Source organism: Stenella coeruleoalba (genome assembly GCF_951394435.1).
Source record: "Stenella coeruleoalba genome assembly, chromosome: 11".
NCBI lineage: Eukaryota > Metazoa > Chordata > Mammalia > Artiodactyla > Delphinidae > Stenella > Stenella coeruleoalba.
Genome location: NC_137157.1, coordinates 92,722,089 through 92,737,650, shown reverse-complemented (window position 1 = coordinate 92,737,650; position 15,562 = coordinate 92,722,089). Strand labels below are relative to the sequence as shown.

The 15,562-nt window shown below is 37.5% G+C and overlaps 1 protein-coding gene across 3 annotated transcripts in view; it reads right to left on the bottom strand.

Annotated features, from left to right (window-relative positions):
- The window catches only part of LRP6 (LDL receptor related protein 6), a 178,086-nt gene that overhangs the window by 106,238 nt on the left and 56,286 nt on the right, over positions 1-15,562 (bottom strand). For all 3 annotated transcript variants that reach the window (XM_079936851.1, XM_079936850.1, XM_079936852.1), the window contains one exon: positions 1,268-1,465. In XM_079936851.1, coding sequence (XP_079792977.1) covers positions 1,268-1,465 — 198 coding nt within the window. The remainder of the gene's footprint in view (positions 1-1,267; positions 1,466-15,562) is intronic.

The following is a 15,562-nucleotide window of genomic DNA, read 5'->3' as shown; positions in this document are numbered from 1 at the left end:
AATGTGTACACTTTTAAAAATTCCTTCAACTACCCAAGGCTCCCTGCTTCTACTAAGGTTTTAGAATGAGACCACTAGAAACCTAAATAATCTTCCAAACACAAGAATATACAAAGTATTTTTAAAAATCTGAACAGGACTTCCCTGGTGGCACAGTGGTTAAGAATCCGCCTGCCAATGCTAGGGACACGGGTTTGAGCCCTGGTCCAGGAAGATCCCACATGCCATGGAGCAACTAAGCCTGTGTGCCACAACTACTGAGCCCACATGCCATGACTACTGAAGCCCACATGCCTAGACCCCATGCTCTGCAACAAGAGAAGCCACCACAATGATAAGCCTGCTCACCACAACTAGAGAAAGACCACACACAGCAACAAAGAGCCAACGCAGCCTAAATAAATAAATATTTTTTAAAAATCTGAACATACACAACATTGTAAATCAACTATACTTCAATAAAAAAATTTTTTTTTAATCTGAACATGATCTGAATAGAAATTCCATGTTTATGTATTATAACTTTGTCTTCTGTGAATACTGAGGTATAGCATACATGCAGTAGGTTTTCTCCTAGTCTAGGGGTCAGCAAACTAGAGTCCAATGGCTCAAAAAAAGTTTTACTGGAACACAATCATGCCCATTCCCTTAGCTATTATATATAGCTTCTTTCACACCACAACAGCAGAGGTAAATAGCTGCAACAGAGACATGGCCCACAAAGCCTAAAATATTTACGATCTGGCCCTTCGCAGAAAAAGTTGGCCAACCCTGTCCTGGTCTACAGATTTATCAAATGAGCTTCCACAAACAGCACCTGGGAGGTGGGTAAGTCTGAACAGGATGACTCTTTGTCACATTAGGTGCCCAGCACATTACAGGATGTTTAGCATCTCTGGCCCCCCAGGAACTAAAATGCTAGTAGTACTCCCAATCCCAGTGTTAACCAAAATTCTCCACACATTTCCAAACACTCTGGAAGAGAATGGAAGCACTATCCCTGGTTGAGAACCACTGCAGAACTAAATTAGCTCAGAGTAAAGAAGGAGAAAATACAACCCATAAATTCTAAGTGCCACCAAGATAGATGAGAAATGTCATTACCTTTTTAAAAAGCAAACTAAAAATCTATTCTTCTTCCCCTTTGACAGTTAAGCCAAAAATATGCTAACTTCTTAATAAAATTAAGCTTTATAATTTGATTACTACATCAAGATATCACAGGGTTGACTTAAAGTTTAAAAATAAATTTATAAGGTAATCTTACCGATTTGTTCCATCCAGATTTGATCTGTGGATGAAATTAAGTTTTGCATCTGCCCAATAAAGCTTCCGTTCCTTATAATCCAAAGTCAGTCCATTTGGCCAGTAAATTTCAGTGTTTATTATAATGAAGCGACTTGAACCATCCATTCCAGCACGTTCTATCTTTGGTACTTCTCCCCAGTCTGTCCAGTACATGAACCTAAAAATCATGAAAAATAAACCCATGACATAAGCAGGTTAACCACCAAGTATCTTATAATTATCACTACTGGATAAAGAAAGCTCTCTCAGGAACACTAAAACTGAAACTCCTAGAAACCGTTATCGAAATTTTAAGCATCTATCTTTTTGCCACCATGATGGTAATAACTGATTCAAGACAAGCATCATCAGGATGCAAAAACCACCTGATCAGTTTCTTTGGCAAAAAGGATACCTTACACTGTCTCAATGTATCTCCCCACAAATTATTTATTAATGACAAAGGGGAAAATGGTAACTTTAGAGAAAATAAACTTGGTGGACACCACCTTATCCACATCATCTAAATTAACATCATCAACACTGGCATCATATATGTGATATGCTGGGAAGAACATTCCATCTTCTTTTATATATAAATTTATTTATTTTATTTTATTTTTGGCTGTGTTGGGTCTTCATTGCTGCACGCGGGCTCTTCTCTGGTTGTGGTGAGCAGGGGCTACTCTGTTGTGGTGCGTGGGCTTCTCATTGTGGTGGGTTCTCTTGTTGGGAGCGCAGGCTCTAGGTGCGCGGGCTTCAGTAGTTGTGGCACACGGGCTCAGTAGTTGTGGCTCGCGGGCTCTAGAGTGCAGGCTCAGTAGTTGTGGCGCACGGGCTTAGATGCTGTGCAGAATGTGGAATCTTCCCGGACGAGGGCTCGAACCCATGTCTCTCGCATTGGCAGGCAGATTCTTAACCACTGCGCCACCAGGGAAGCCCCCATACCATCTCTTTTATGTATATTCTCTTACATATTATTTCTGTCCCAAAATGCATAACCTGAATAAAATTATTAAGGAAAGAGAGAGTACCAAATTAAAAAACATTCTACAAAACAACTGCCTTTGAAAATATCAATGTCATAAAAGTCAAAGAAAGGCAGATGAACTAAGCTAGGTAGGAGGAAAATAAAGAGACACAGTAAGGGACTTCCCTGGTGGTCCAGTGGTAAAGAATTCACCTTCCATGCAGGTGACGCGGGTTCGATCCCTGGTTGGGGAACTAAGATCCCACATGCCGCGGGGCAACTAAGCCCACGTGCCACAAACTACAAAGCCCACGTACCACTAGAGAAGAGAAAACCCCCAAGCCGCAACTAGAGAGAAGCTCCAACAGACCACGCAGTAACGAAAAAGATCCCGCATGCCTCCACAAAAAAATCCCGCGTGCTGCAACTAAGACCCAAAGCAGCCAAAAGAAAGAAAAATAAATAAACAAAGAGAGACACAGTAACTATATAAAGTGTATGATCCTGTACTGATCAGTTGGGGAATATGCTACAAAGACATTATTGGGAAGCCTGGCAAAATTTGACAGCATGTCAAATTCTGTAATAGAAATGTACTAATGTTAATTTCCTAAATATGATCATTGTACTTTGGTTCCAATATTTCAAATAAATCATGACCAAAAACTTCCCTAATTTGATTTTTAAAATACTAGCCCATACATCCATGAGGTTTAATAAACTCCAAGTATGATAAACACAGAGATATACAACCATACACATCAGTTAAACTGCTGAAAGACAAAGGAATCGAGAGCACTAAGAAAATCAACTCATCACTTGCAAAGAAACCACAATATAACTAAGAGCTGATTTCTTATCAGAACAATGGAGGGCAGAAAGCAGTAGGATGACACACTAAAAGAAATTAAAATGTCAACCAAGAATCCTACATACAGCAAAACTATCTTTCCAAAATGAAGGTGAAATAAAGACATTCCCAGATAAACAAAGTGAGAGAATTTGTGGCATGCAGATCTGCCTTACAAGAGATACCAAAGATATTCTTCAGGCAAAAAAGAAGTGACCTAGATGTTAACTCAAATCCACATGAAGAAGCAAACAGTACTCATACAGATAATTATGTAGGTAATTATAAAAGGCAGTACAAATATATTTTTCCCTTTTCTTCTCTTAATGGATTAAAAAGACAACTGCACAAAAAAGTAATTATAAACTTGTTTTATTGGGCTTGTAACATATAAACGTGTTATATATATATGGAAATAGTAGCATTAGGAAGGGAAAAGGGAAGCAAAATTGAGGCAAGTTACAGCCATTCTTTAGGCCTAGCCTAAATTCCTAGTTTCATCACCTCGTGTTCCCTACCTTGAATCCTACAGTTAGAGCCCCAAGTTGACAGATTGTTTCCTTCCCCTAACAGCCAACCATGAGTGACTTGGTATGGTACTCTGTTCATAAAGGCTGTGAAGCCTAGTCAAAGCTGTGGGGGGAAACTCAGTGATTTTTAGTCAATGACTTCTACTAAGAACCCAGGGGAATGAGCTAATGCAGGCCTGCCTTTGTTGACCCTACTCTAAACACAGCGACTACATGCTCTTCCCAAAAGACACCCTGAGTTTTTTGTCCCTATGTTTTTGCACATACTATTTTACTCCACCCTAATTTAAAAAGCTAATAACCACCATCAATAATTAACTCACAAAACTGCAGCTATTACACATTAACTTCTACTGAGATAGCTATAAATAATCATAAAATTAAACAAAATATATGAGGCAGCTGTTCTAGGAACTGAAAATAAGGTGGCACGAGACCACAAACCATGAGACAAAGGAAACTCACCAGGTGAGCTCCAAAAATCACCCTGACTCAACCTAGTGACAACTCCCCAACCAAAGTGTGGAAAGTTGAAACTGAAATTAGGAACAGTGGTCTCAACAAGCTTAAAGAGGCAGAGAGAATTTGGGGAAAAGACAAGACTGGAATCTGCAGGGCCCCAAAGAGGAGAAAGTTACATTGGTGTGGGTGGGGGGGACTCATGGGGGATCCCCATGAGTCCTTGGACCAAGAACCAGGCTGTGCACGCTCAGGATCCTCAAGGATTATCAGGTTGAGAACAGAACTAAAATGCCAGAAGTCAAGCAATGCGGGTGGTCTTACATGTTCTGCCAAGACAGAGTTAAAGAGCATCAACACCACACTGGACATTCAGCTGAGACACCTCAAAGGGCTGAATCCAGACCACACCCTAGGGCAGTGGTTCTCAAAGTGTGATCCAAAGATCCCTGGACAGACTTCCCTGGTGGCTCAGTGGTTAAGAATCTGCCTGCCAATGCAGGGGACACGGGTTCGAGCCCTGGTCCAGGAAGATCCCACATGCCGTGGAGCAACTAAGCCCATGCACCACAACTACTGAGCCTGCATGCCACAACTACTGAAGCCCATGCGTCTAGAGCCCATGCTCCGCAACAAGAAAAGCCACTGCAATGAGAAGCCCGCACACCGCAACGAAGAGTAGCCCCCGCTCGCCACAACTAGAGAAAGCCCGCGCGCAGCAACGAAGACCCAACGCAACCATAAATAAATAAATAAAGTTATTTAAAAAAAAAAAAAGATCCCTGGAGATCTTCGGAATCCTTTCAGGAGGTCTACAGGGTCAAAACTGTTTTCATAATATTGCTAAGTTTTATGTATTTATTTAGCCTTGTTCACTTTCATCCTGGAGGTTTTTCATGGATACATATAAGGTGTGGTGATGACTTCACCCTGATGGCTCATGGAATGTATACCTATTATATTTTCCATAAGCTTCTAAGGTAGGTTTTGGAAATAACTATATACATGTTCCGAGATTAACTCAGTTCCCAGCACTTTTGCACTCTTACTAGCTACCTTTGATTATACCTGCTATAATTTCTGTACCTCATTATCATCTAAAAACTCGTTACTTTTGAAGTCTTGAAATTTTACTGTGCCCAGAGCAAAAACACATCAAGGAGCAAATACACTGCTTTGTTTTACAATATTTCTTAACTTTAAGTTTTTATTTTAAACTGTTTTTATTTTGAAATTTACTAGTATTCTATTTTAAAATAAAAGAAAATTTACTTATATTTGTCTAGTATTTAAGAATGGACCACTGGCTTATAAAGGAGAGATGAGAAAACTCACTTCTTCAACCCACAGCTATACTGCCTACATTTAAAGATGTTAAAAAAGATGATACTGATCTATCAGAGAGAGTTCTCTGACTCTAAGAAGGGATGAAATCTACTCCAAGACCCTGAGCAAAACTGTAAATGAAAAAGTATTACAAAAGCAATCTTTCCATTGGCTTATACACGGCTATCTTTTTGTGAATAGTATTATGGTTCCAGTTAAGCTGAGGCATTGAGACAATCATTCAGAGTTTAAAGAAAAATGAATTGCAGAGTTTAAATGTAAATATGACCTCATTAAAAGCCAAACAATGTTTATTACAGCTTTCCAGCTGGAGAAACTCACAAAAACAGAGACTCATAAAGCTTTCTCCAGTCAACATTACTGAATTCCTCCCAGAGGAAAAACCAATAAAAGAAATCATAGTGCCGCCAATTTCCAAAGCTACAGTAACAGAAAATTAAAATTTAGCTGCAAACATGAAGATGGAAGTTAATGTCATCTAAGAAACTGTGCTTTTGCCTTATATATGACTAAATTTAAGGATATGGCCGGACTTACTGTTTTGTTTGTTCATCACGTGTCAGTACCAACTAATCATCAAAGATCTTCTATGTGAATGTTTACAACAATAAATGTAAGTGGTGCTGAAATATTCAAAGTGTTGAATAACTTTTTTGAATTGCACAGATTACCCTGAACTACCTACCTGTGCTGATATTTGCACTGATAGTCCAAAAGCAATGGTGGGTAAGACTGCAGGGAGTGGCAACCAACTGTACTAACAGTCACTATATTTATTCTTCACCACATACAAAAGAAAAGTCAGTCTCAATGAACAATGACATTGGTAAGGCAGAAAATTATTAATTTCATTAGAGCTTGACCTCTGATTACACATTTAATATTCTGTGTGACAAAATAGGATCTACAGAGAAAGTACTTTTGCTGCATATGAATGTAGAATGGTTGTCTTGAGAAAAAGCACTTGGCCAACTGAGCTAGCTGCTTTTTTCATGGAACACCATGTTTACTTTAAAAAAAAAAAAAAGAATGACAAACTATGGTTAATAAAACTTAGGTATCAGGCAGATACTTTCTTGGAAATACGTGAAATGACCTTGTCACTTCAATTTGTTGCCAATAACAAAATCTGAGCTTTCCGTGTTCAATCTGTTGTAGTACATTATATATATCTGACAAAGGACTCATATCTGTAATGTATGAAGAACTCCTAAAACTCAATAAGACAACCCAATTAAAAACTGGGCAAAAGATCTGAACAGACACATCAACAAAAGACATACAAAGGCAAATAAGCATACAAAAAGACAATCAACATAATTATTCATCACGGAAATGAAAATTAAAACTATAGTGAGATATCACTACAGATCTAGTAAGATGGCTAAACTTTAAAAAATGGACAGTACAAAGTACTAGCAAAGATGCAGCGCAACTGAAACTCTTGTACACTGCTAGTGTTAATGCAAAATGGCACATCTACTTTGGAGAACCGTTTGGCAGTTTCTTACGTTAAACATTCCCATAAGATCTAGTAACCCCACTCTCGGGTATTTACTCAAGAGAAATTAAATACGTATTCACACAAAAACCTGTATGAAAATGTCTATAGCAGATGTATTCATAGTCACCAAAAACTACTGAATATTCTTCAAATGGGGAATGGATAAACTATGGTACATTCGAACAACAGAATACTCTCAGGATTAATAAAAAGAACCACTGTAATAAAAATAAAAGTGCAAAAAAAAAAAGGAAAACTATTTTAGCTGTTAGAAGTCAGAATAATGGTTACTTCTGGGGGAAGGAGTAGAGAATGAGGGGATTTCTAGAATGCTGGTATTGTACTCTTTTCTTATCTATATGCTGTTCACATCGGTGTGTTCACATTTATAAACTTAATTTGCTTTATATATATGATTTGCACATTTTCTCTATCTGTGTTATAATTTAATAAATGTTTATATTTTTAGGAAAAAAAGAACCACTGAAATACACAATAAACACATATAAACTTCACATGCTTTACGGCAAGAGAAAGAAGCTGGATTCAAACACCACACGACATGATTCCATTTATGTTACATTCTGGAAAAAACAAAACTGTACAGAGTCCGAAAACACATCAGCGGTTACCTAGAGCTGCAGGTGGAGGGAAAGGTTGATAACAAAAAGCCAAGAATATATTTTGGGGGGTCGTGGAATTGTTCTATATTTTAATTATGGTAGTGATTATCCAAATGTAAGCATTTGTCTAAATTCAGAACTGCCACCCAAAAAAGTGTAAATTTACTGTGTGCAAATTTTACTTTAACTTTTTTAATGGGTAGAAGGCATCATTTAATACTTCACAAAAGATACATAAATGGCCAACTGGCACATAAAAAGATGCTCAATCTCATCAATCATCAGGGAAATGAAAATTAAATCAGTAATAAGATATCACTTCACACCCACTAGAATGGCTAACATTAAAAAGGCCAACAATACCAAGTGTTGGTAAGGATACAGCAACTGGAACTCTCATACACTGCTCGTATAATCACTTCAGAAAATAGTTTGGCAGCTTCTTACAAAATTAAATGTACACTTAACCCTATGAACCAGTAATTCTAGTTCTAGGTATTTACTCAAGAGAAATAAAAACATACCCACACAATGATCTATACATGTAAGTTCACAGAAGTTTTATTCATAATAACCAAAAACTGGAAATAAATCAAATGCCCGTCAACAGGATGATTAACAAACTCTGGTATATTCATAAAATGGAATACTACTCAACAATGTAAAATAACTACTCACATATTCAACAAGGATGTATTTTTTTAAATAATGGTAAACAAAATAACCCAGACTCAAAAGAGTACCTACAGAATGACTCCATTATATGAAGTTTTAGATTCAGCAAAACTAATCTATAGTGACAGACATCAGATCAGTAGTTATCGTGGTGAAAGTAGGAGCTGACTTGAAAGGGACTAAGGCAGCTTTCTGGAGTGATGTGATAAAATGGGGTTTTTCTGTAGATAATGGTTGATACACACATTTATCAAAACTCATCAAGCTATAAATGCTAAAATATACATTTTTTGCATAAAATTATATCTCAAGAAAGTTGCTTATAACACAAATAAGAATCAAGAGACTTTTTTTTTTTTTTTTCCATTACGCGGGCCTCTCACCACTGCGGCCTCTCCCGTTGCGGAGCACAGGCTCCGGACGCACAGGCTCAGCGGCCATGGCTCACAGGCCCAGCTGCTCCGCAGCATGCGGGATCCTCCCCAACCGGGGCACGAACCTGTGTCCCCTGCATCAGCAGGCGTACTCTCAACCACTGTGCCACCAGGGAAGCCCCCAAGAGACTATTTTTAAAGTTAATGCAAAGGTAGCTTCTTTTCTGTAGAAGCCTTTCCTAGCTTGCCTAGACAAAGTAGAGTTACTCCCTCCTATGTGCTCCTATAGCTTGTTTCACTGTGCTCTAATACTTATCACAGTTTGTAGACAAATTATGAAGAACTCATATGGGCTAACCATAAGCAATTTGCACACTATCAAATGGATATAACAAATAAGTGCCGTTGTCCTTCCTGTATAATATAATTTACATAGGTCTCACGATTGCCACTAAACTTGTCTAAAGAAGCACTAAACTTACAAGAACTCAGTGTCTAGTTTACGGTGTAATAAAAAGTTGTCACAAATGACTTAGTCAGCTCAACAAGAATTTTAGTAATAAATAAAATTATATGCATGCCACTGTTCAAAGCTAATAAATAACTCTTCCAGTACTCAACCCTAAGAAATATATCATGTCATGTTACTTCACGGATCACACTCAGGTAAAGGCTTCAACTACAACAAATGAAACAGAAATCTGTCAGGTGAGAATCTGATAAAAATTTACAATTTTTAATTGAAGCTTGCTGGTATTTTCATTTGTTCAAATATTTAAAATTTAAAGTAATAAATTTCATCTATAAATACTGAACATTTGCATTTGTTATTTAATTAAACTTTAAGCTAAAAACTCATTACATACTTAATACAGAAAGGGAAAGAGGAACAGGCAGCAGAAAAACACAAATATTTTATAAGTTACCAAGATACTATTTAATTTTTTTAATGTACTGACCACCTATTAGGAGCTCAGCATCATGCTTGACATGGTAATACAAAAATAAGCAAGGCAAAACTACTGTCCTTAGGAAACTTGCAATCCAAGCAAGGAATGATTAACTATTATCAAGAGAGGTATGAACAGGCTGCTGTAAGAGTACTGGGAATTGATACCCAATCGAGCCAGTGAATGTAAGAGTTCTCAACAAAAGCTCACCAGAGGAAGTAATACTTTTATTTAGGCAGTTGCCAAAATGGGAAACAGTGTTCCAGGAAGAAGACACAGCTTATGCAAAGGACACAAAAAGTCATGACATATTTGAGAAATAGCAAGATCAGCAGAGCTGCAGGATACTGTGTATTGTGGAGGACACAAGGCAACAAAAGAAGTCCCACAGATGGGATCTATTTTGCTGTGCTAAGAAGCTTGGACTGCATAGCCTATAAGGGATGAGAAGTTACTTAAGACTACTAAGCAGAAAAGTAAAGTGCTTATTATCCTTTTACAAATTACAAAAGATTATCCTTTTACAAATCACTGTTGATAATACTGAGGGACTGACTAGAGGGGGAAGAAATTAGAGAAAGAGAAGTAAGGAACAAAACTTCTCAGATATTCCAAATGAGAACTGATGAAGATAAAAGTTGAGGGATGGATCAACGAGGGAGAAGAAAGATAAAGGACAGACTAGGATGGCTCCCAAGATTTGGCAAATGTGAGTAAGTCCATATTGGTGTCATTCAACAAAATACGGAATAGAGACAGAGTTTAGGGGGCAACATGCTGAGTTCAGAAAAAGATGAAACGAGCACACTGACATCATTGTTCTTCCTTCTATATCCAAAGAACCAGCCAAAAGAGTAACAAAAAAAAAAATAGTGTAAAAATTAAGGAAGAGTTGGACAGAAAATAAAATAAAAAGGATGTTACCAGTCAATGCAGTTGGACTACAGTAACAAGGCAAAAGAAACTAAAATTAAGAGTTGCATATAAAACCAAGCCAACCCCAAAGTGTAAGCAAGAGTCATGCCACATTCTAAGAACATGATGTGACAGATGTTAAGGTAAAATCTAACTATAAAGAGCCATGGGTCCTCAAAAACATTTTCTTGCCATAAAATTTGTTTTGAGAAAGTTTCTAAAATCACTGGGACTAAAGCCAGTGAAAAAAATTCTGACTTAATGAAAGTGAAAAGGGTCATGCAGAATTCATACACCCTTCGCCTTCCTCATCCCTGAACCAGTTGTTTTACTTTGATTAGTAGGTTAGGCTTTTAAGTGAAGAAAAGGTTGGAGAATTCAATAATATCTATTTCCTGACAGAACTATCATAACGTCCTACAGAAAAACCCGAACGAACTTTTTGGCCAACCCAATACAAAGAGAGAAAAAAAACTGTGAAGAAATCTGCTGTACTTCCCGTGTTTTCCCTCTCCTTGATTATTTGTGTTAGTATCATATTTTAACTATATGTGGTGATTACTGGAAGATAATGAAAGCATTTGTTTTGGATGATTTGTTTTTACAGAGAATATACAGTAACCAAATCAAAAGAAAAGATTCTATTATTGAGGAACAGGAAAGACCATGGGTTCTATTAAATACAACCTTGCTCTGACAATATGCATCATAATGGAATTCTGCATGTGCATGTATAAACTGATTATCCTGGAGAAAAATGATCCTTAGGCACCCAGTCTAGCTGACAAATTTAAGAGTTAGTGGACACAATACTAAGAATATATTTCATTCAGAAACAACATTGATATAACACTACTGGAAGGTATAGCTTATAAGCCTGAAATAAACAGCACGCTAAATCAATTTAATTCCCTACTCTTACCGAAGAAAATGTTAACTACAGCAATTTTGACAAATTGCTGTTATCCACATTCCTCTTTCTGAAGAAAACAAGGTGATGCATTTTGAGCTCCTTTAAGTATAATAAAAATGATATATTAACTGTCTGGAATGCCACCCTCCTCCTTCTAGACACTCATACACACCCTGATTCTTCAGGACAGTTCAAATGTCACCACACCTTGGTGAAAGCGTTTCATGACTCCCTCAAGCACACTCTCCTCTGTGCTCCTCCAGTGCTCTGTACATCTCAAACACATATGATAACCAGGACTGTTTACACGTTTCCCACGCCTCTAGATTCCAGGCCCTTGTTTTATTCATAGTTGTATCCCCTATCCTAAAACCATCTAATATAATGGCAAGCATATTTATAGTCAGTACTCCAAAGTTTAATAATGGTCTGCATTCACCTGCTCCTGGACCAGAATCTTGTATGTGGGTCTTATTACAGAGACCACATCCTTGAAAAATACAGGTAGAATTTTATTTTAATGTGTATACCCTTATTCCTATACTATGCTCCAGTTACAAGCTATTTGTTATTCCTTGAATGTGCAATGAATGGCAGGACAGAGTTTGGCATACAGTGTCCCTACTGACTAAGAACTATTATCCATTTCCATACCTTGTTCCTCTGGCCAACAACTGCTCAGCTAGAAAGCACCCACCTGAAATAGCCGCCCGAGTAAAACTGATAACTCTCTCCACTGTACAGATTCCCATAGCAATACCTATAAAGCTTTATTATACAACATTATTTCCCTAAATTTAAAACTGGCTTATACCTAATAAATATATAATTAGTCTCTCTTCTATGCACATTTTGCTATTAGGTCACCTCAGATACTAGAATATCCCATTGCTCAAACCTAAAAACTACACATAGAGCTTCACTGACTTTTTTTTTAATGGCCTGGTGAAGAGAATAAAGGTAAAATTATTTCAGTCGTGCCCTATGAGGACTTCAATTACATGTCTGATGTATTACAGGAATCCCAAAATTAGTTTTTGAGGAGAATCTTGCCCTTGCCCTTGAGTACTCAGTTCACATCTCTAGCTCACCTTACCTGCTTCTACTGAACTGCACTGTGCCCTGACACTGCAGCACAAAGACCAAATAAACGTGTCACTGATGATACTACAAGGGTGTTGTTCTCTACTTTATACAGCAGCTTCTTTAGGAGGACTAATGGGGGTAGAAACTGGTTTCACTAACAGGAGTAAAGATGATTTCTCAGCGAATGGCATTACTCTTATAATCAGTAGTTTCTTCTTTAGATTGGCTTAGATAATTCCTAAGGCCCATTCCAGTTATAAAATTTATATTTCTATTAACTATCTTCTTTTATATCTATCATCACACTCCATTCATTCTTTCAACATGAGAAAGGAAAAAAAATACAGTATTCAAAGTACAGCAAAAATATGGACTAATCCTATGACCATTCACTTACAAAATGTTCTGTCATGGATAGCTGGCATTTTAGGGGGCTATCCAGCATCTAGACTACCTTACTATGGTTGAAGAATCCTCTACCTTATGAGACAGAACCACTACCTGAAACTAAAGAAACTGAAAACACCAGCTACTTTCTTTCCAAACCTTCCTTGCAATTGCGACAAGAGCATAAGATCTGGGTTTTACCAGTCAGACACACCAAGGAAAGGAGGAGGTAGAGGCAGGAGAGGAGGAAGCAACAGCTGCAGCAGCAAGGACCACAGCAATCCATTCTGGTGAGGCTGCGGGTAACAGCAAAGGCTAATTAAACCCAGTTTAAGTTCATTCATCCTTCTTTAATCCAGTTTTACAAGGGAGCACTGGCAGCAGTTTACGGACTACCTGTTGCCTCACGTCAGTGAGAGAGTACAAACAGTGGTAAGCATGCCACCTAACAGTGGTGCCTTCACCGGACCAGGTCTGTGCTATGATTTGCAGCAGAGTCCCTGGATGTAGATTCCAAGCTTGGTAATTCTACCATTTATGAAGTTCTATGAGTAAGCCAACATCCTCTTTAAAAATATTTTTTCTGTTTAAAGTAGAAGGGTTTCTATTCCTTAAAACTATGAACACTAACACACATTTTTAGATCCAAATGCCATCACTTAAAAGTTTAGACAAAGTCACTTCAACTCTTGTCCCAACAAAGCCTCATATCTTAGACCTCCCCCCACCTCCGCTATCTTAGAAATGGCATGTTTCAAAAATCTCACAACTCTTCCCTCAATCTACTGTGACTCCTCTCATTAAGGGCCAATGTCACCATTCATGAGAATGACTGGCAGAAAACTCAGGCAAATCACATCCTGAACCTTCCACCTGTACACTTACCTAAAACAGTATCTTGATGAAAACTGATATAAAGGGAACAATTTGTGACAGATGGAAAAGCCAACTTAACATCAAAATATGACACTTACGTCACCATAAACAATGAAACAATGAGGCATAAAAGAAAATTCAACTGAACTGTCTGCTTTATCTACACATTTACAACTTCAAAACCCAATAATCACCAATACATAATGACCACGAGATAACCAGTACTTGAATATTCAGAAACCAGAACTGTATGCATAATTTACAGTTATGGTATGGCCTGAATGTTCCCCTGCCCCCCAAGATCATATGTTGAAATCCTAACTCCCAAGGTGATGGTATTAGGAGGTATGGCCTCTGGGGTGATTAGGTCATGAGGTTGGAGCCCTCGTGAATGGAATTAATGCCCTTATTTAAAAGGCCCAAGAAAGCTCCCTTGCCCCCTCTACCATGTGCAGTTACAGTGAAAAAACAGCCGACTAGGAAGGAGGCCCGCCCCTGACACCAAACCTGCCAGTGCCTTGATCCTGGACATCATAACCTTCAGAACTGTGAGAAATAAATTTCTGTTGTTTATAAGCCACCAGTTATGGTATACTGTTACAGAAGCCCAAACGGACTAATACAAGTTACCTTAAGTGCAATGTTTCTTAGATTATGCACACGCTTCCCCACACAAACACACTAATAAAAACAACAACAACATTAATACCACCACCATCAACAACAGCAGCAGCATCAACAGCATGAAACACCTAAAGCATACATTTTTTTTAACCCTGGCAGCATTTGAGAATGACCTGAAAAACTCATTAAAAATATCAGTAACTTGGGTTCCTCCATCAGAGATTCTGATTAAATTGGTCTGGATTGGGGCCCAGGCATCAATATTGTCTAAAAGCTCCCAAAGGAATATTAGTGCACTCAGGGTTTAGAAAGAGTAAAGAGGAGTCTGACTTTCTCAAGCACCTGTTTATCCATAGTACGCTGTTCCTGTACAGGTGTTGTTGATGTGTTTAAATCATTAACCAGCTGACCCTAAATATTAGCTAATAATTAGCCTCAGTTGGCACTCAGGCCTTAAGCTGTGGAAGACCACAAAAGGAAACAAAGTGCCAAACGAATTCCTTCCCACACACAACACTTCCGTATTTCTTTCAAAAGTTTTATAATTTAAGAAATGGTATTTTGAAAGTTCACAATTACTGTTTAATATTCTACTAAGAATAAATATACAAACATCTGTGAGGATAAAATGAATTTTCAAATTTCTTCTAAAACTTTTCAAGCTTTTGACAAACAATTCTTTATATACATATGGTGGCAACTCTTCATTGGAGGTTTTAATTTGTTAATTCATTCAATATATTACACACAACGGGGTTTCATTTTACTTATAAGATATAAACATACAGAATATTATAATAAATGTCCTTAAAAAACTTTTGTCTTCAGTTTAGAAGATGCTGCCAAAATGGTAAAAGATGGATTATGTTAGGCTAGCAAGAAATTTTCATCAAAATGTGTAATATAAATAGTATAGTCATCGTGACATTGTGTTATTTTGACACTGGTTGACTTGCATCTACCCTTAGCTATGCTAAATAAATCTGAAAAGATCACAAAACTGATGTTTTTTCTAAATAATTAAGGATTTTTTACTTTTTCCTTCATGCAGGTTCAGTCCAGTAAGAGATCAATATTTAAAAAGCTGTCATCCACTCTTGCCACTTTTATTCAACATACTTTTGGAAGTCCTAGCCATGGCAATCCGAAAAAAAAAAAAAAAGAAATAAAAGGAATTCAAATTGGAAAAGAA